Source organism: Aulonocara stuartgranti (genome assembly GCF_965226115.1).
Source record: "Aulonocara stuartgranti genome assembly, chromosome: 12".
Taxonomy (NCBI): Eukaryota; Metazoa; Chordata; class Actinopteri; order Cichliformes; family Cichlidae; genus Aulonocara; species Aulonocara stuartgranti.
In genome coordinates, this window is record NC_138948.1 from 11,569,529 (window position 1) to 11,590,388 (window position 20,860).

The 20,860-nt window shown below is 38.2% G+C and overlaps 4 protein-coding genes across 9 annotated transcripts in view; 2 read left to right on the forward strand and 2 right to left on the reverse strand.

Annotated features, from left to right (window-relative positions):
• Positions 1 to 1,866, reverse strand: part of LOC309719347 (rho guanine nucleotide exchange factor 28-like) — a 46,889-nt gene extending 45,023 nt beyond the window's left edge. For 2 of the 3 annotated variants that reach the window (XM_082555399.1, XM_082555397.1), the window contains exons 1-2: positions 1,667 to 1,866; positions 801 to 833 (exon numbers count right to left, since the gene is read on the reverse strand). Coding sequence is in view for 2 of the 3 variants with exons in the window: in XM_082555397.1 (XP_082411523.1) it covers positions 801 to 833 (33 nt within the window). In the remaining variant the exon portion in view is untranslated. Of the gene's footprint in view, positions 1 to 800; positions 868 to 1,666 lie in introns of those variants that run through there. The other variant, XM_082555398.1, reaches the window with a different exon arrangement.
• A 214-nt stretch (positions 1,867 to 2,080) lies between these two features.
• Positions 2,081 to 14,913, reverse strand: utp15 (UTP15 small subunit processome component). 3 transcript variants are annotated; one of them, XM_082555545.1, is made up of 12 exons: positions 14,894 to 14,913; positions 8,160 to 8,271; positions 7,565 to 7,657; positions 7,217 to 7,401; positions 6,217 to 6,395; positions 5,730 to 5,855; positions 4,745 to 4,880; positions 4,466 to 4,550; positions 4,117 to 4,272; positions 3,867 to 3,968; positions 3,553 to 3,686; positions 2,081 to 2,767 (listed from the first exon to the last, which is right to left on the reverse strand). In XM_082555545.1, the coding sequence occupies exons 2-12, from the start codon at positions 8,247 to 8,249 to the stop codon at positions 2,467 to 2,469; spliced, it is 1,587 nt and encodes a 528-aa protein (XP_082411671.1). In that variant the 5' UTR covers positions 8,250 to 8,271; positions 14,894 to 14,913; the 3' UTR covers positions 2,081 to 2,466. The 3 variants fall into 3 exon arrangements, with proteins under 3 accessions (XP_082411671.1, XP_082411670.1, XP_082411672.1); XM_082555544.1 differs by lacking the exon at positions 14,894 to 14,913 and adding an exon at positions 8,836 to 9,017; XM_082555546.1 differs by lacking the exon at positions 14,894 to 14,913 and adding an exon at positions 8,528 to 8,548.
• On the forward strand, positions 9,293 to 11,834 carry LOC309719423 (transcription factor BTF3-like). The gene is made up of 6 exons (XM_082555549.1): positions 9,293 to 9,395; positions 10,268 to 10,336; positions 10,419 to 10,532; positions 10,882 to 11,083; positions 11,186 to 11,239; positions 11,472 to 11,834. Exons 2-6 carry the CDS (start codon positions 10,268 to 10,270, stop codon positions 11,516 to 11,518), a joined length of 486 nt encoding a protein of 161 aa, XP_082411675.1. The 5' UTR covers positions 9,293 to 9,395; the 3' UTR covers positions 11,519 to 11,834.
• il12b2 (interleukin 12B 2) lies at positions 14,322 to 20,424 on the forward strand. 2 transcript variants are annotated; one of them, XM_082555548.1, is made up of 8 exons: positions 14,322 to 14,391; positions 14,659 to 14,740; positions 14,857 to 15,099; positions 15,409 to 15,511; positions 15,660 to 15,850; positions 16,135 to 16,283; positions 16,382 to 16,492; positions 19,637 to 20,424. In XM_082555548.1, the coding sequence occupies exons 2-8, from the start codon at positions 14,659 to 14,661 to the stop codon at positions 19,787 to 19,789; spliced, it is 1,032 nt and encodes a 343-aa protein (XP_082411674.1). In that variant the 5' UTR covers positions 14,322 to 14,391; the 3' UTR covers positions 19,790 to 20,424. The 2 variants fall into 2 exon arrangements, with proteins under 2 accessions (XP_082411674.1, XP_082411673.1); XM_082555547.1 differs by having other exon boundaries at positions 14,361 to 14,740.
• Positions 20,425 to 20,860: the final 436 nt, after the last annotated feature.

The window sequence follows — 20,860 nt, forward strand, 5'->3', positions numbered from 1 at the left end:
TGGTGTCCTTCGAAAGCTCTTTGATCTTGGCCATGGCGGAGTTTGGAGTCTGACTGTTTGAGGCTGTGGACAGGTGTCTTTTATACAGATGATGAGTTCAAACAGGTGACATTCATACAGGCAACGAGTGGGGGACAGAAAAGCTTCTTACAGAAGACGTTACAGGTCTGTGAGAGCCAGAGATTTTCCTTGTTTGAGGTGACCAAATACTTATTTTCCACCCTAATTTACGAATAAATTCTTTACAAATCCTACCATGTGGATTCATGGATTTTTTTTTCACATTCTGTCTCTCACAGTTGAAGTGTACCTCTGGTGCAAATTACTGACCTCTGTCATCATTTTAAGTGGGGGAACTTGCACAATCGGTGGCTGACTAAATACTTTTTTGCCCCACTGTATGTGCTGATAGATGTGTTTATTTTTTTCCCTGAGTTACTTTGAATTAGCGTTCAACAGCAAAACAAACAAACAAACAAAAAAACAACAACACAGAAATGATTTATTCATATGTCTGAAAACACCATTTCCAACAACACAGTGAAAGGGTCACTGGGTTCACATTTAAATAAATCGTACAGAGAAACTACAGCTAACATGATGAACAGACATAGGAAGACATATCAGTCACACCCTTTCAGACACAGCACAATCTGTCAGTGACTTTCATTTTATAAACAAGGATGCTGATCTCTCACTGAATTCCAAACTCAATTTTTAGAGATTTTCCAGAGGGAAAACTAACTGTTGAGATTAATTTAAGAAGCTGATCTAGGCTGCAAACTGGGGCGCATACTTACATACAGAGGCACTTTTCTTCTGCTCAGTTCCATCTGCAGGGAAGACAAACATAAAACAAAAAGATAACTGAGAGACTAAAATGAAAAAGAGAAAACACACTGCACACTTGGAGTGGCCATGTGACTACCCATTACCTCTTTTGTTATTTTGGTTATTCTGCTTTTTCCTCTGATCCTGAAGAGATTACCAAACCTTTTATGTGCCGTGCTGAGTCAGGGGTCCTGTGATGAGACAGGATAATCTTTTGATCCCAAGAATAATGATTTTAATGATGATACTATTCTGCCTTGGTGTGTTGAAGCACCGAAACGCCAAATGTTCCCAAATCTGCTGTGTGTGTGTGTGTGTGCCTGCGTGTTTAGTAGGAAATCGATTGGATTTCAGCCTGCAGGGTTCAGATCGGTTCTGTATCAGTGGTCACTTCCTAAACTGGACACAATCCCTGTAAAACAACTATTTTTAAAGAAAAAAATTGCTTTTTTTTTTTAATTACTGCATTGCATTTACATTTAAAATGGTATATATATTTTAAATAACATTAACTAAATATCAGAGTGTCAAAGGAAAAACAATTTAAAGGGGGTAGGGGGACTTTGCGCTATTTTGTAAATATGCTAGCTATATGACACAGCAGAAGTGCTCATCCCAGTTGGGACGTCAGTGGCTATTTCTCATAAAATATCCTCCACCTATCTTAAGGTGCAATTGTATTTTTTCTTGATGGCTCAAAGTCATTTTACTTATTGTTAAAAGCTTTTTAAATTACGCTGTTTTGGGAGTCTTAACGAGTTAGCAAACTGTCAGTAAGACTACATGCAAAACACACACTGAACTAATTCCTCAAGTAAAATATTGACGCACCCACCTGCACAGGGGCTCAAACTCCGACAGAACCTTGGCAGCACGCTTATATGTGGGGGAGAAAAATCCCTCTAATTCGGATTCATCCTCCTTTTGCTAACTGCTAATTCAACTGTCCGTATTTAGGCTACAAGTTGGGAAAGGGTCGACAGTCGGTGCTGATGCGCTTGCAGACTGAGCCTCAGCCTCCACTGACACAGCATCCTCTCCTGTCTCTGTTTAAGCCTTCGGTCTTCCGTCTGCTTACATGCAAATTCCTCCTTTACGAGTGAAAGTTCAGTTTCTTTGAGGTTACAGCGCCCCCCAATGGAGGGCGATAAAACTGTGCCAGGCTATATAAACAAAAACATTCATTTTAACAATGGAAATTTACTGCGCCTGTTGTTCAAAGCAATTAAACAATTATAATCAGTCAGTGTGGAAATGGCAAACGACTTATTTTTTATTTGCTCATGAAACATTTACATTATAAAAATACACACTCACAGTGAACTCAGCCACTACCATGCATACAGACTCGCATTTACAATTCAACTTGCAATTATAAGCTTTCTAATACAATGTGTGGATGCTTTACATCCACACATTCAGATATTCTTCATACAGTAAATGTATGGTCTCTCTGATCCTTATTGTGCTAGTCACACTGAATTAAATCACCAGAGTGAGACTGTGGTTTCGTCAGTCTCTTAAAACTTGCACCTTTCTTTTTCGAAATGTCCTAGACAGGAGCTTTGCGTCTGATGGTCCATTAAGAAATGTTTTAAAAGGTACTTAAACCCAGTCTAAAGTAGCTTATAAGTCTCAGGTGACCTGCAGCTGTGGTTTTGAGGTGCTTGGTTCTCCCTGAGTCAGACCATTCGACCTGCCAATGCCAGAGCATGGCACCTCCTTTCTTGGGAGGGAGGAAGCAAACATTGTGTCCAACATTCCCAACACCTCCAAAAGGTCCTTCTGGAACTCGATCTCTCTCTTCACAAGGTCCTGCAACCGCAGCAGCTGTCGGTCCACCACGGGTGACTGGCCAATGACTGACTGATAGATGTCCAGGATCATCTCGGCTGCTGTTACGAGGACAGGAGTAAATCTGGCATCAACCAAGTTCCTGGATGAAACAGAAAAAAAAGAATGAATGTGGGAAACATTTTTCTGCATGATCTGTTGTACAGCTGCAAACTATAAAACTCAAAGCATTCAAATCAATGAGCCAAAACATTATGACTTCTCTTTTGGTACTTTTTGTGCCACCAAAACAGCTCTAACCTGCTGAGGCACAGACATAGAGCAAGCTAAGACCTGATTTCTACTTCCATGGGGAATCTTTGTAGATTCCCCTACGACAGAACCTAAATATGCAGCCACTGTTGTTGCACTGTTGTTATGTGGTAATTACCGTGTGGTTGTGTCCCATGTTTTATATGGGGTACTATCCATGATAGAAACAGAAAAAGAACAAAAAACGCTGGGAGCAATGGTACTTTCTGTGAAGCATTTTCAGAATTCAGACAGCTATTTGTAAATTCTACACTAGACAAAAGATGTAAAGTAATAGTGCGTATTTTAGAACCAAGTGTTGACCTACAAATTCGTAAATCACACTTACATCAGTCAAAGGGGATTTTTTTGTGCCAAAGGTTCTTTACCCTGAAACGGGTACTTAAAATAAAAATAAAAAACTCCCTAAGTTCACTTTAATTCCTGCAGTGCAGACACACAAAATTGGAGAGACGTCTTTCAAGAATTAGAGGAACTACACAAAAGTGTCTGTGGTCCAAAAGTGACCGATCAAATAATTAGTGTAATTTTTTTTAGACCTTGAGGCTGTTATTCACTTCGTTTGTGAGGGGTCATAATGCTAACATTATGGCTCAGTTTTCTCTGGCATCTCACCCAATGATGAAGTTGAGTAACTGAGAGAGCCCTCGTTCATCCCTTCCTGCCAGTGCATTCTTCAGTGTTCCTCTTCTATCCAGCTCCTTTATAACAGCCACGGTGATCTCAGGCTTTCTGAATCTAATATATGTCTATAAACAAAAAAAACAATACCTTTGAACATTAAACACAATAATACTTTAAACTTTTATTTTTCCAAAATAACTGCACATACTGTTGTGTACTGCCCACTGTAAAATGAACAACACGGAGACTAAAAGGCACCTCAGCAATGATATAATGATAACACTATAAATCAATAAATTGCATACCCCCAGAGCTGTATCCAAAGCCTTGGATACGTTAAACCTTTGAAGTTGCTTGTCATATTTGGCCAAATGTTCTTTGACAGGCTTACTGACAAGATAATCATCCTAGAGAAGAACCAAGAATTGAATGAATCAAGGGTGAGAAATCAAACAGTCTCATGAGTCAATCTGATTTTGTGTTAACACTTAACACTTTGCATTACATCTGAGAATGATTTTCACACCTTCTACGTGTTACTAATCGTGAACTTGCCTGTTTAGGGACATAATTTTTCCCTTTCACAAAGACACGATACGATGGACGGCGCCTCTGTTGGCCAGCTATTTCCTTTGAATCTTCTTGGTTTTTCCTGTGTTTGATACTCAGAATACTGTTGGTCATACCCACAACAATGGACGCATCATCCGGCTAAAAAGAAAAAGATATTCAGAGTTTTACTTTTATCAATTAAAGAAACAGAATGAATTCTTATAGCTGATCTCGCCCATCTAAGCTCACTTTGGTGGTGTATTCAGTGAATGCACTTCATCTACAGAAAGGTTGAAATAGTAAATAAAATATATATTTTAGCAACTAACAAAGGCTCAAGTGCATGACTTACAGCCAAACCCAGACTGAGGATAGAAGCAGCATAGTCAAAGTTGTGGACCACTTTGTAGTTTGTTGTGTTGTACACCTTCACGTGCCTGAAAGACAAACACGGGATATGCATTAAATCAACTTTCCTTTCATGAACGCCCTAGGTACACAGAACAAAACCAAGCACATGATTTACACATGTACTATTAACTAAATATTCAGCATTGTGACGTTTGATTCCACCAGTTAGAACATTTCCTCTTTCTTTGTTATGACAGACGTGCATGCGTTTGACATTTACCTGTCAAGAGAAGCTGACAGCAGTCTCTGTCCGTTGCTGCTGAGAGCCAAACTTGTGACAGTTTTGTGATGGTTCTTCAGTGACACCAGAGGCTGGCCTCCTTTTAGCAGATCCCAAACCTTCACATGGCGCCCTCCTGAAAAAAAAGGGATTGAAGGTTTTTTAATGCTGTGGTTAACCATGATTAAATATAATGTAAGGTTTGTAGATGAGGGCACGTAATAAAATAAAATTATTGTAACGTTTGTCTGAACTGCAGCCACAGTGAAGCATGAAATGGACTGCTGTTGTTGCCCTATGTTGTAGTCCAAGAAAATTACGTTCTAAATGAGTATTTAACAAGTACTAAATAAGTACTCAACACAAGTTAGTTATTCCAAGTAGTTGCCATAGCAGCTGGATAATTTGGCATAGATTTTGCACCAGATACCATTCCTGGCACAACTTTCCCATTTATTCAGCCTTAGAACTGGCACATAAGAATGAAATCATTAAATCGCGGTCTATGATGCTTTTCCTTATTTTCTACAATATATGTAGTGTTAGGATGGTGGATGCTCATATTAAACATGGCCAAGGTTTCAAATAATGAAGTCAGCATATGTACAGGTAATCCGTATAGGCAAACAGACCCAGGTTTCAGCCGGGTTTAAGTGGTCAGTTTTAGACAGTTTTCTCCTACTCTTGTGTCGGTCATCCTTCAAATTGTCATTTCATAAAAGGGTTGTGAGCACAGCAGCTCCATCCATCTACTAAGAAGAGTACTGGCTTAAAGGTAGGCTATTCGTAGCCATGTCTAGTTCCAGACAATAGATTATTACTAGGGGCAGCACCTAGGCCCAGTGCAAGATAAACAAGGATTATTTTAAACTGCAGATGACTAAAAGTATGCCAACTAATTCCAGGAAGTAAAAAAGGTGTGAAGCTTAAAATTAGCTCAGCAGACAGTCAGTGTTTGAATTATATGAATTATACTGGTGACTACCTGCAGACACAAGAAGTCCCTCAGAGGGATAGAGGAGGACACTCTCCACTGGCTGGCCATGGTCCATGGTTATCACACTCTTTTCCACTCTGGCATCAAACAGTTTCACTGTGTGGTCATATGATCCTAGAAAAAGAGCATCAAATGTTAGTCACACAAAATCAGGCCATCTGCAGCGTCACTTGATTCAACAATAGATGGTAGCATTTGGAGTGAGATTATGTAGTTTTTCTGCAGTTACTGACTTTGAATATGAATTAGTGTACTTCTGTCTTAACATTACATTAATGAGATTACTGTTCGTTGCTTGAATCCTCCATTATGTGGTGCAGGAGATGTTTTTCTTTCATTACATGACTGTTGGTAAAAATTGCACTCGAAATTGAAATATAAAATGAGTGTGATTGATGCCAACAGGGCAAAATGTTAACTTCCTGTCCTCCTCTCGATATTTCCAGACACAATTAAAAATGAGCTTCTATCTCACCAGTTATGAAGAGATCTCTGTTGAGTTTGCTTGTGACACCACAGCGAATATAATCTGTGTGCTCTGTGTAGGTGGTGAGCTCAGTGGCATTTGGAATGTCCCAAAGTCGACAAGTATAGTCATCCGACCCTGTGAGGATCTGGTAACGATCTGAGGTGAAGTCTGTTAAATGTACTGCTCTGGGAAAAAAATAAAAAACAAATGACATGATTAATATCAGCTCACGTTTGAGACTGCACTTTTATAAGACAGAAATACAGGCTGTCAGAATTCTTGATGTCATCATCAAATTCAGTCGATGGATCACTCAAGAAATCATCATTCAACTACTCCTTTACTAAAAAAAACAACCTCATAAGACACTGCCAGCTCATCAGAGTCAATCAGACATTTTAACAGGACATCAGCATTATGGTTTTAGTGGTAGACCATTGATTTCTAATGTGGAGAGTATCCACCTGGTGGGTCATAAAAGTATTGCAGGTGAACAGGTAATAACCAATAAGACTAAAATTAAGTTTGAAATCGTCAAAAATGTTTGAATAAACAATAAAATAAATCATCAGCAATGGTCATTAGTAACATGTTTTGATTTTTACTTTTGTAACTACTGGTGAAAGTGACATAAGGAAAGAAATTAGGCTGCTGAAAGCAAGAATCCTCAACAATTCACTCACATTTTATTATTAAAGATAAAAACACCACACAGCAACATGCTGTAAACCACAAACTTTAAATAGTGATGATTTGTTTTGGTTCCTTCAACATTAGTGCTATAGAGGCTATATGTGGATTTGAAAGTGAGCAAAGAAAATGTGATACACAGGCATTTCCTCCTAACTGCCATCATAGCCAATTAGATGATAGTTAGAGTGCCAAGAATAGTAGTAACCTCAAAGTGCATCAGCAAATTGAAATTAAGCTTATTTTGTAACCCTTCCTTTAAATTCTATGACAGAACACTTTGTCACAGTCAGACAGAGGCTTGCGTAAAACTTACTTTGTGTGCCCTTTAAACAGCCTGAGGGCCACCTTGCCACTAACATCAAATAGTCGCACGACAGAGTCCTCACATCCTGCCACAAGGAGCTGACCATCTGACCTGAACCTCCCACAGTAAGCTGTATCCTTAAAACGGGTAAATGACTTGACAGGCTCCTGGGAAAATGGCCCATAAATGTGGATCTGTAACAAAATGAGTGTTTGAATTAGAAGACATCTTAAACACATCCTGCATACTTAAAAGTTTATTACTCATTAAGAAGCGAGTATAAGCCAGAATTGTTAAAGTGAACCCAGATTAAACTGAGTGGAAAATTCTACATTAATACAAGCAAAGCTAACATACTCTTGTGAATGCTGTCACAGCAAAATTATGTGGAGTCACCGGGGAGAAGTCTATGCTTGTGACTGCGCCAAATTCTTTTATCTGGACTGGAGCCTGTAGGAAGAGAAACAAAGTAAGACGAGAAAAGGATTTAAAGCAATTATTAGTAAATGTCATCCATCCATTTTCTTTCCGTTGTCTTATCTGATATCACTAATCTGTTTCAGGGCTAACATGGAGACAACCAATCAGGTTAATATTAAAAAATATGGTCAATTTAGAATCACCAGTTAAGCATGTTTTTGGACATATTACTGTGAGGCGAAGTGCAAACAACTACAGCACAGTGCCAAAGTAATTAAAATTAGTCATTTTCTTTCAACATATTTTGTTATTTATTCATAGTCCAATTCCAAAGTCTGAATATGCTGAAGAGTTAGTCTTCTGAAAAGTGTAACTCTGTTATTAAGCTATTACATTGACAATGATGCATTACTGAGATAGAATGGTCTTAAAATAACAAGTTTTAGGGGACAATAAACAAACCAAAATAGTGATTATACCATAAAGGACATTTTTAGTTGATAATAAACCGCATAGGAGAGAAAAGTCTTACCTTGTAGTTTTTCCAGTAGAGTGTGTCTTGCGTGACTTTCTCTCCAAGTTTTGGATAAACTTGAATTTTTGTGGGTTTAAATGAAGCCATTTCTGTGCTAATCACTTTACGTCTGTGAAGATAAATAAGGGATAAAAATAGGGATACATATTTACTCTTAAAAACTGCAGGTAGAAAAACAAGAACTCCTTTTGTGACCAACAATATCCAAACGTACATTTCTGTCTAAAACGGTAAATTCTATTTCGATTGTAACAGATTAGATAACATTAACATGATTTTGCTTCAGTTTGGGAGTACAGCAGAATTCAGAATCTGACAGTATCACTGTGATTTTTCAACAACATTTAAACAGTTTTAAATTAAACCTTTTTTCTGTTCAACGCGGACTGTATTGGAGTGCTCTCCACCTTTTACTTCGAATATTAGACCTTCCCGAGATTGGAACTGGCGACCTAACGACTTTACTTCACTGTAACGCATTGTTGTACATAACAATCGAAGACATGCAGTTTTTCTCGAATAGCTGAAAGTTTTACAAAGTTATTACATTCAAATCAAACACAGTTAATTACTCGGACAGTGGCCCAACGTGTTCAGTAAGGCACAACTTAGCTAGCACACTGCACTTTAGCCAGCTAGCATTTTCTTTAAACTGAGCTCTGACGGTTCTCACCTTTCAAGTGAAAAAGTCCAGAAGTGCAAACGTACTTTTTTCTTATGATATGCTGAAATTGGATGATACTGATATTGGCTGTCTAAGTAAACAAAAAGTTTCTCATGTTATCGAGTAATCACGTTGTCTCTCGTGAACAGGAGGACGCCATGACTACATGCGTGACTACTTCCGTTGTGGAATACCGTAAAATGTTCACTAAATGAATACTTAAAGTGAAAGCCTTTATATTTATATGTAATTTTGTTAATATATGTGATTGGTAATAAAGCTAATAGAACGATAATATTTGGATATTAAGTAAATATATGTATTTTTCTGCTAATGAAATCTGATCATCGTCAGTAGTATCCCATATTTTTAACTACATTAAAAGTAGCTGTTTTCTAAGTTTTTAACTATTTTTTATTCGATAACACTGGGATTAACGCTGTTTTTAAATCACTGGACATATTTGTAAGCTTTTTTGCCATCCGGCATCTAAAGGCGTCACTTCCGGATTTCGCTCCTTTTTCCTGTCCCTTATCAACGGTGTGACCCGCGTGTTTACACACTCTCAGGTTAGTTCACTACCGTCTACTCCTTTTAGATGTCTTAGACTCATAAAGTTTGACTCCTGACGTTTGAACATCCCCTCCACAGTTGTATTACGGGTTTTAACGCAATGAAGGCATCAGCTGTACCTGAATGCTAACATCAGTTTAAGAGGCCTGGGCTAGTTGTTTAGCTCGAATTGCTAACTAGCCGGTAGCTCCTTTGACATAATTTGTGAATATTGTTAGACTAAATAAGTGTCATGCCGTCAGAGTTTGATCAAAAAGCAGAAGTTTGCATCGTAAGAACATATTGGGAAAGCGGGTTTATGACGTTTCAGGGCACTGACTTCAGCTGACCACCTCTGATTCATGAAGGGCTTCAGCCGAGACTTGCGGTGTGCAGCTATTTTTGGCCGGGACAGTTGTGCATTCTCGTTAATTTCTTGAGACAACATAGCTCAGGTCGGGAGTTGGGGAAGTTTGAAGTTGGCACTTCGTTATTACCGTTTTCATGTTTTATGTCATCGATTGATGGCGTATAGTTTTAGAAATTGCTTCTGTGTTAGTCATAAGGGTATCCAGAGAGATCCTTCATACAAACTTGCATGTTTTATATTTTCGCGAGTCCCACATCTTGCTCAGCCTCTAAATGAAAAATGAGTAGTTAACCAAATTTAGTTCTGAGTAATTGTGTCAAGGGAGATTTTTCTTTTCTTTTCCCCCAAATGACTGACATTCGTGAGTAAGGCACTTGGCACTGAATCCCAGGTGGCTTTCCTTGGCAACTTTTCTAAGATACAAAGATTCTACAGTAATTTCTGGAAACACTAAAAAGAACTGTTTACAGCCAGACTAACCTACCTTTTATTATATATATCTGTTGTGTCTAACACTAGATGAAGGAGTCGATAATGAACCAGGAAAAGCTTGCCAAACTGCAGGCTCAGGTCCGCATAGGCGGCAAGGTGAGTCGGTTTCATATGCTAGAGACTGGGTGTAATCTTTGAGTCGTGAGTTAAAATCGACTCTAACGTTTCTGCTCTTTAGGGGTCAGCTCGCAGAAAGAAGAAGGTGGTGCACAGAACGGCTACAGCAGATGATAAGAAGCTGCAGTTTTCCCTGAAGAAACTGGGAGTCAACAATATCTCTGGCATTGAAGAGGTACAGCAGGTTCTTTCTGTAATGTACAGCACAGCATAGGCAGTCATTCACATTTAATGGATTTATAGTGCTGAAATTTATTAATAAGCAATGTTAAGATACTGAAGTACTTTTTAAATGTTAAACTTCATTGGTTCTGAGGAACAAAACAACATTTTAGATAAGCTTTTTTTTTTAAGGAAATAAAAGAGAATCTGTGGTGTAAGCCATCTGAGTGGAAACCAGTTGTTGTCAGCTGATGAGGACCCGAGAGATGGTTGGAAAAGGGTGTTTGGACTGTGCATTGTCTTCTTTTACACTTACCTTAAACTGTTTTCTTCCCCCACTCCCCACCCCACCACCACTTCAGGTGAATATGTTCACAAACCACGGGACAGTGATCCACTTTAATAACCCAAAGGTTCAGGCCTCCTTGGCTGCCAACACTTTTACAATCACAGGACACGCTGAGAACAAACAGATCACAGAGATGCTCCCGGGAATCCTAAACCAGCTGGGAGCTGACAGTCTCACCAGCCTCCGGAGATTAGCAGAGAATCTGCCTAAACCAGGTGCCCACACTGCTCTTTTCTTGACCTGTTTGTTTGCAGTAGATTTGAATTCTTTCTCTCAACATCTTTGTCTTCCTCCTTCCCCGCATTCTTAAACACCAGGAGACAACAAAGCTCCCATGGTTGCTGCTGAAGAGGAAGATGATGAAGTTCCAGGTAAGAAAATATAACCATCACATTCAAGTCTGTCTATCCTGGACTTGATCACATGGGATATATGTCCCCTTATTTGGTTTAAAATGTTTAGTAACATATGTGGATATGAGTGTAAGGCAGGCTTCTGCCACCAATTCTAAGTCTAAGGGCTTATTCTTACTTGGGCAACGGTTTTGTTTTTTTGTCTTGATCTGCTATACACCCCTCTCTATTCTCCCTTTTCCATTTTCAGATCTCGTTGAAAACTTTGATGAGGCTTCAAAGGATGAAGCAAACTAACAACCACCAGCAAACATTTTGGAAAACCTTCTGGCTCGCCGTGCTTTGGCACAGAAGGTTCATCAGCTTTGTTCATCTGTTTTTGCTTTGTGTTCACAAAGTGTTACAGTTGGTATAAAACAAGTCAAATCAGCTTTTTATGGAAGCTTTTACGAAGCCCTTCGTGTCACTTGTTCTGCAGTACGAGTGAAATTATTTAAGTGGAATGTGCAAACCTTTTTATTTCTCACGCTGCCTCTTCTGCATTGTGATGTCCACACGTGGAAAAATGTTATGGTGGAATGAATCATGTAATAAAAATTACTTTTCTCATTTATCATATGCTTTGGCTGTTCTTTTTCAAATTTCAAAAGAAAAGTATTTTGCTATCCCCACAGTACATTTGAAATGCTTGCGGCCAAACACAAAGTCTAATGTTAAGTGTGTAACCTATTAGGAGGCATGTGTAGGCAGAAATGATATTTACCTCTTTCTAGTTGTTTGATAATCCTAAAGGTTAAAAACAAACACATTCAGGGTAGAAAAATACCTGTATATGCTTCTATAAACAGGCAGTGTTGTTCCTCTTAATATGGAAAGTACCACATTAAGCCCCTCTTCTGGATTCCCCAGTGTGTTTAAGTGTTTTTTTGTTGTTTTTTTCTATTCAGAATAAAAGGCATCCATCACTAATGTAAATAGAACATGTGGTCTATAAAGTTAGAGAATTCCACTCATTTACAGCAAAAAAACATCTCTTTCCTCTTCAGTGTTGTGTACTTCTGTTCTTTAATTTTTTTTAATCACTATTAATATGTTGACAAAACACTTGACATAGTGTTTTTTTTTTCTGTTTGTCAGAATCTTATCTGGACTGACGTGATCTCAGAGCTTGGCACAGTTTTGAATGTGGAGTGGATACAAATGTTTTCAGTTTTGGGGTTCATGCGGAAGTAACACTGAATTAACTGGGACTTTAAAACTTTACCTTATTTTATGAGCTTTGATTGACCTTTAAAGTCCAATTACTAGTAAGTAAACATTTTAGTTGTAAATTTCTTAAGCTGAAGTTGAAATGTAATATATACACATTAAATGAATAACTGATCAAAATAAGCTTTAAGTTCAGTCGTAGAAACTAGGTTCAAGTATTGTATGATAAACTGTAAAAACACAAAGTATGAAATAATTTGAGCAACTGTGACTATGCAGCTCTTTGAAGTCATGCATGAAAGATGATTAATGAATAATATGGCTTTTTAGGTTTTTGAGGAACTGAAACCTGAAACGATTTCTTTTCAAAGTGCCTAACAATTTTCTCTGAATTTATTGGACATAGGTTCTGTTAACCTTAACCAGCATGTAGAAAGGCAGAAAAGATTTTTGAGACCCAATAATAATACAGCCCTCTACAGTTTTGTGGAAGTACCTTTCACATAGTTAAAGATATGACGGGAGCATTTGATGTGTGCATAGTATGTGCGAGAATAAAAAACATGACCAAAGTGTTAGTTAAAGGTCTAGTTAGGTCATAGCTGACATTTGGTCTACATGACTAATGAGAGGGAAAGTCCTGTTTTGTGTCCGTCTTTCCTTTCCGGTGTAATGTGTGTGCATGTTTTTGAGGTTTTGGGAGCATGACAATGATAATATCATGGGGGGAAACCTCTTAAAGAACAGTTTTGGTCTGTCTTGCTTATCTGATCAAAGAAATGTTAGATCATTTTTTTGGTATTTCAGTCTGGAATTACAATAAAGACAGTGTACATATAAGCAGCTAATAAAAAGAAATGTTCCACTTATGTTTTGCAATTTTGTTGGATTAATCTCACAATATGTTTTGCAATGAGCTGAGCAATCATTCTGACTGCAAAGAGCGAGGAAATAGTGGAAATAGCTTGTTCTCGTAACCTCTCTGTAACATTTTTTAGCGGCTTGTTTTGTGAGAAACACTATAAAAACAGGCATTTACTGTGGATCATGGATTTCTTAACATCAGTAGCAAAGTCAGCATGTGATTCAGAGCAATACAGAAAAAATGCACCCTTTAGCCCAGGTTTGTCTGATCGGATAAGGGTGGTTACTAGTCATAAATGTCACATTTATTCTGCTTTATTTTTTTTTTATCATAAGTGACTGATATATTTTTTGCTACCAGCTGTATTTATTAATGTCAATAGGGTTGAGCCTGTTCTCAAAAGACTTTGAATTAAAAAAAATGTTGTTTATGTTATAGTATTACATTAGCTTTTGATGACTGAAAGATCAGTGCTTCTTTGTTCTATTCACAGGTTGCATAGACTGATACCAAGGAGTGCTATTGCCCCACATTTACAGCCCTGGTTATATTAAAAAACCAACATAAAAACTGAAAGTTGAGAAGCAGGAACCAGTGTGTCTGTGTGCGTGTTAGCACATAAAGAGCCAACCAAGAAAATGTTTGGTCGCATTAATATTGAACATAAAATGTGTTGTGTGTCCTGTTTTTGTGATTGCAATAGTTTTTTAAAAATAATTTTTTAAATCCATTCTCAGATAAGCACTTATCAAACATTGTATTATACTGTTGTATTTCACCTTAAAGGCTAAGGGCAACCCCCCACCCTACTGAACACCCACATTTCTTATCTTTTAGTCCCCTGTACGAAAGTCACAGCTTCACTGTGTAAAAAAATTTGACATGCAAAGCAGTATAGAGGAAATGTGCATACTCTTATCACTTACTAGATCGGTCAGTTTCTCTCTCCCAAAGTGTCACATTGGAGGTGGAGGTGTTGATGATGTGTATCATGCATCGCAATATAAAGTTGTTGCTCTGTGGGCAGTTAGACCATACAATCATCAAGATCGCGGTGACAGAACGTCTGCACTTTTGCTTTTGACATCACTTCAGGGTGAGTTCTTTTCCAGATATAAATCTATCTATCTATACATATATATAAATTAAATTCTAGTTAGTTTAATTTCATATCTATATTACAGAATAAGAAGCAAATTACCTATTTTCAATGCATTTTCTCAACTAAATTAACTTTGAGCCAATTGAATGTTCCATGAGTCACTTTACATATTGTTTCACTAAAAATCACACGATACTTATTTTAATGCAAGTGATGAATTGTTTTTCAATAAATGCTTTTTGCTGTCACACAATTCCTCAGATGACCTTTCCACTGTGGACATTTGGGCTTCTAATGATCAGCCTCACGGGAGCTCACGAACTCAACCACTTTCCAGAAAACTGTATGTCTTTTTTTATGATCCAAACATTTTCCTAATATTCATTTGTGGTTTAAAATGTTCACCTACTAACTTCTTCTCTGTCTATCTATCTGTCTATCTTCTCTATCTTTGTGTAGTTGCGGTGGCAAACAGGAATGAAAATTACACACTGACCTGCAATTCAAAACCTGACGACATCGTCACATGGAAGTTGAATGGCGATCCACTGGAAGATGAAGAAAATGTAGAGCTAAATGGTCAGAACCTGACCGTGTCAGATATAGGTACACCAAATTTGGGTGACTACAGTTGCTGGAGAGGTGAAGAGATGCTATCCTCAACCTATCTGCTGCTGAAGGCTGATGAAGAAGACACAATTGGTGAGTTTCTCTTTCATTTTTCATTCATCCTACCATTCACATGCTCTAAATGATGGGACTTTTTCAACTAGGGGAACCTATATTGCTAATACACAGTCAACATATAGCACTAATAAAGACACTTTTATACTGCCTGACATTTTGGGTAAAACACTCTCTCTCTCTCTCTCTCTCTAGTAGGTGAGATTAGGGCTTTAAGTTAACCATTCTGTGAAGTATCATTTTACAAAATGTAGTGATGTTTGCTGTCATTTTTCACCCAAACATTTAAATTACTTTAGAATTTAAAGATATTGTTTATCATTACAGATTCTCCCATTAACTGTCGGGCAAAGTCTTATGACTGTAACTTCAACTGCACTTGGACAGGCAAAGGATACACAGCAGTGCGTCTTGGACTGGGTCATAACTGGTAAATTTTAAAACTTAAAAAGAAATAATAACCTAGACAAATTACAGTTAAGATGCCCAAACTAGACGAATCACCTGAGATGTGTGTATTTTTGATTTTTTTGTTATATTTTGTTTTCTGTTTTTTTTTTTACTGCTTGTTTTATTAGCAGTAAAAGTTCAGAGTCCTGCCAGTGGATTAGTATCAGTCGGCGGCTCGCAGAGGGGGAACTGCAGTTTGAGATGTCTCACGACCTCTCACCCTACGCAGAGGAAAGCACCATGCTTGAACTCACTGCTGAGGCTATACGTGAGCTGTCCGTTTTCAGGACATCGAAGAGATTTTATCTCAGAGACATTGGTAAGCTGAGTAAAACTGAGCTACATCAATGGCATTCAGTAGAAGACTATCAACTACAAAGCATCTTTTCCCTTTTGAAAACATTTTCTGATGAAAAAGAAAGTCTATGTATGCAGTCCATGCATGATAAAGTTTTAAGTGAAACAGTAACGTTAATGCATTAACTGAATCTAAAGGCAAATGGATTCATGTTAAATATATATACACATATGTTTGTGTTTAAATTATTGTTTTATATACACACATGGACGATATTATTTACTGTTTCTTCTTCTTCTTCTTAGTTAAACCTGACAGTCCCCAGATTGTCAAGTGTGAGTTAGTGAACGAGGACGTGAATGTGACCATTGCTCCACCATCCACCTGGTCAGCACCTTACAGCTTCTTCAGTCTGGAGCACCAAATTGAATATGTGCTTAGAGATGATGGCCAAGTATGCACAATCTTACACTAAAACAAAATCTTATGAGATCTAAATGTCTGTCATTATAGCCACTGCATTTTGATCTCTTATCTCTTGTCTGATTTTAGACCGGACATTCATCATCTACTCTGATACCAAAGAAAATCAGCAAGCTCAGGGTTCGCTCCAGAGACTCACTGGTGCTCTCCAACTGGAGTCAGTGGACTCCCTGGAAAAATGTAACCTACTGATATTATCTGAGTCCACCACTGTCAGCTTTTGCTCGTTATCTCTTCTTACAAGTCTGCAATGTCCTCTCATGTCCCTGTGGTTTTTTGCCATGTGTTCCTCCTGTTTCTACTTGGTTTTGTTTTGTCTTTACTTCAAAGGATCTGTCCAACACACTTGTTATAATGATTTTATTTATTAAGACACAAACTTTTATTTATTTAAATGCTTATTTATACTTATTTATTTGAAATTACATATATAGTAAGTAAAGTAAACACCATTATAGACCAAAAATGCACTATTATTCCCCAAATAGGTGGCTAGTAAGACCAAATTTTTGTGGGAAAGTCAATGGAAACCTAAATATGTACGTAGACACTAAATATATTTAAACCTACTGTTAGCCTTCCAGCCCCAACTTAAAACACAGACGGGTGTGTGATTCACTGTGAAATTATATTTAGCAGTCAGCTGAGGTTTCAAGGGTTTCTATAGTTTTGCTCATTTAAGGACATCAAGGTTAAGGAAAATCTGCGTAGCACACAATCTCAAACATGAATCAGAAGTTTGAACGAGCCATTGAATAGGCTGAACTTTGAGCAATGGTCACACATTTTTCTTTATGTTCTTGTTACTTCTGTGCAAGTGAGTTGGCGTTTCTGTGTATTTGGTGGTTTGCCACAGTGCAAATCAGCATGCTATTAAAAGAGCTTTGAGCTTCCTTCCTTTTATACGTTCCTACTTCATTTATGTGTTGCTCATGTCATGCGTGCAGTGACTGACCAAAACAGAAAAGAAACTCTAGAATTCCTCTGTAACGCAATGGTACTTAAACCTACACTTATGTGTTTTGTCATGAAACTTTAGTTACTAGAAGCATGTAGGTCTACTGAGTTTTCCTTTCATAGTTAACTGCATCACATTTCAATTTGGTGACCCCCAAAGGGAGCAGCTGAAAGAAGAGGAATATACATGCATATAAAAATATAGTTTATATACATGTCTGAACTATAGCCTATTTATAAGTACATGCCTTATGTTGTATTGATAAGTTACATGCACTGTTAAGTTCTTAGGATTGATACTGAGAAACAAATGTAAATGCTTTAAAGTTTTTTTAAATTTAGAATATTATTTAGAAAATATTAATATTTTCATTTAAACACATCATTCCCAGAGATAAGCTTGTGTGAATGTAGACCTTATGGTAGTACAGATTTTTTTTTAGCTTTTTTTCAGCCAGGAATATTTAACAGTAAAATCCAAGAAAGGTTATCAAAGCTTTACCAGAGCATACTGATTTTCACATAGTAGTTAGCATACTGAAAACTCCATCCATCCATCCATCCATCTTCTTCCTCTTATTTGAGGCCAGGTCCCTCTCCCATGCTACCTCCTCCAGCTTGTCTGGGGGAACACCAAGGCATTCCCAGGCCAGCCAAGAGATATAATCTCTTCAGCGTGGCCAGCCACCCTTCAGAGGAAGCCCATTTCTGCCAGTTGTATCCGTGATCTCTGTCTTTTGGTCACTACCCTCAACTCGTGACCACAGGTGAGGGTAGGGAGGTAGATCGACCGGTAAATTGAAAGCTTCGCTTTTACACTCAGCTCTCTCTTCACCACAACAGACTGGTACAGCGCCTGCATCACGGCAGCCGCAGCACCAATCCGTCTCCTGATCTCCCGCTCCCTTCTCCCATCACTCGTGAACAAGACCCCGAGATACTTAAACTCTTCCACTTGGGGAAAGAACTCATCCCTGACCCATAGTGCGCACTCCACCCTTTTCTGGCTAAGGACCATGGCCTCAGATTTGGAGGTGCTGATTCTCATTCCCACCGCTTCACACTTGGCTGCGAACCGTTCCAAAGCGAGCTTGAGGCCATCACCCGGTCCCCTTTCTTAAAGATGGGAACCACCAACCCGGTCTGCCAATCCAGGTGTACTGCCCCTGATCTCCACGCAACATTGTAGAGGGTAACCAAGCTCAATAGGACTCCTTCTTCAGCTTGGTGGCTCCCCTCACCTCTGGTGTCCACCATTTGGTTCAGGAGTTACCACCACGAAAGGCACCAAGCAACTTGCAGCAGCATGCTCAGTGCAGTGGCTTTGGCAATAGAGATGCTGAACATGGTCCATTCAGACTCAATGTCCCCAGTCTCCCTTTGAATGCTGTTGAAGCTCTGCCAGAAGTGTGCGTTGAAGATCTCACAGACTGGGGCCTCTGCTAGGTGTTCCCAGCACACCCTCACTATATGTTTAGGTGCACCAGGTCTGTCCAGTGTCCTCACACGCCACCACATCCGACTCACCACCAGGTGGTGATCAGTTGACAGCTCAGCCCCTCTCTTTACCCAAGTGTCTAGAACATATGGCCTTAGGTCTGATGATACGATTTCAAAATTGATCATTGACCAGCGGCCTTGAGTGTCCTAGTGCCACGTGCACTTATGGACACTCTTATGTTCGAACATGGTGTTCGTTATGGCCAAACTGTGGTTTGCACAGAAGTCCAATAACAGGCCGTTTCTCCCAGTCACGCCCATCCAGGTCGATGCACCTGACACCTATGGTGCCTCCTGCAGGTGGTGGGCCTGCAGGAAGATGGGCCTATGCCCCCTTTTACGGGCTGTGGCCAGCCGGGCCCCATGGACTAAGTCCCGGCCAACAGACGCTCACCCTTGGGCACCCTCCCCGGGCCTGGCTCCAGGGCGGGGCCCCGGTAACCCTGTTCCCTTGATGGTCTTCTCATAGGGGTCTTCTGAATCGCTCTTTGTGTGGTCCCTCACCCAGGACCAATTTGCCATGGGAGACCCTACCAGGGGGCAAAAAGCCCCCGACAACATAGCCGTGGGATCCCTGGGACACACAAACCCCTCAAAATATAGCACAAAAATATTGTGCTATAGTGTGAATGCAGTATTACTTTTGTATTGTCTATATTGCCTAATTTGGTACCTAAAATTCTGTTTATTTTGACGTTTGTGTACAGCGCTTTGTGACTGCTTGTCTACGAAAAGCGCTTAATAAATAAACTTTACTTACTTACTACTTGAATAGGTGTGACTGCTAATATTTGTAAACGAAGCATTGCATTTGAAATGTTCACATTATCATTTCAGACATAATAATACGTCATTGATTCATTGCAGGTGAAAACTGGAAAACATCGACTATGCCGATGCAAAAAAACTGAAAAATATTGTTGCCCAGAGTTGTCGCCTGAGGTTTTCAATGACTGCAAGGAAGAGAAGAGAAAAAGGAAGAAGCACGCTAACTCAAGTGTGAAATATTATCCACAATAAAACATGGACAGTGATTGATAGTGGTCTAGTGTATACATTTGGTGAGAGTAGATTTATATATGAAATGTAATTATTAAACTATATTGATTTTGAGTCGAGATTCAATACTGTGGATGGTAAGGATTTTATACTTGATTTTTTAAATGTATAAATTACATGACATCATCAATTAATTCCCTTACAAACCATATATCCTTCATTTACCAGTTATGGAGATATTAAACCCTTAAAGATTTGCTAACACTTTTAAAAAAAAAAACTTTTCTGTATTTAAGTTTATTCTTATTGTTATTTTATATAATTATAATTATAAATGTCCAGCTTTGAAATGATTTTTTCATCATAATAGTACATATGTGATATTATAACATTTATAAATAATGGCAAACTTTATAAATAACAAAATTTGCAAATGTTTATGTGATATTTTTGGTTGATTGTGAATTGGTAGATAAATGAAAAATGCAGGAATTTTATTCCCACTAAAGTTTGTAATAAGAAGAAATTTCAAAGCAGACTTTACTGAATACACGATTTGGGACATATAAGTTCTTATGACTGATCTGATTTTAGCTTTTTTCTATTGTCTGTTTATGATTTTTGTATGTCTTCAGTTGAAATCATTTATAAATACTAATGTGCTTGTTTTGTCAAATAAAATTTAGAATACTTTGGTTAAAAGATTTTATAAATGCATTTGGAAATGGGCTTTAAAGAGACACTGACAAACTTTACATCTTTGTCAGATGAATTCAGCATGATAGAAAGGTTTTAGTTGGTTTTTTATTTTATTTTATTTTTTTTACGTTATGTAAATAACTTTACTTTAATGAGGTATTTGACTTGTCTGTTATAGATATAAATGTTTGTGTTTTGCCATGCAGGCTTGTGGATAGTTCACATGTAAATGAGCTTTATTAACCTTTATTAGGGCATTACATTTTTTTGTTTTTTCATTTAACTGGGATTTGATTTCTGTCATTTTGGCAAATAGTTTAAATCAATACAGTAAAATGGGACAACCTGCTACTTTCCAGTGCCTCTAAGTTTTTATTTATAGTTCTTGATTTC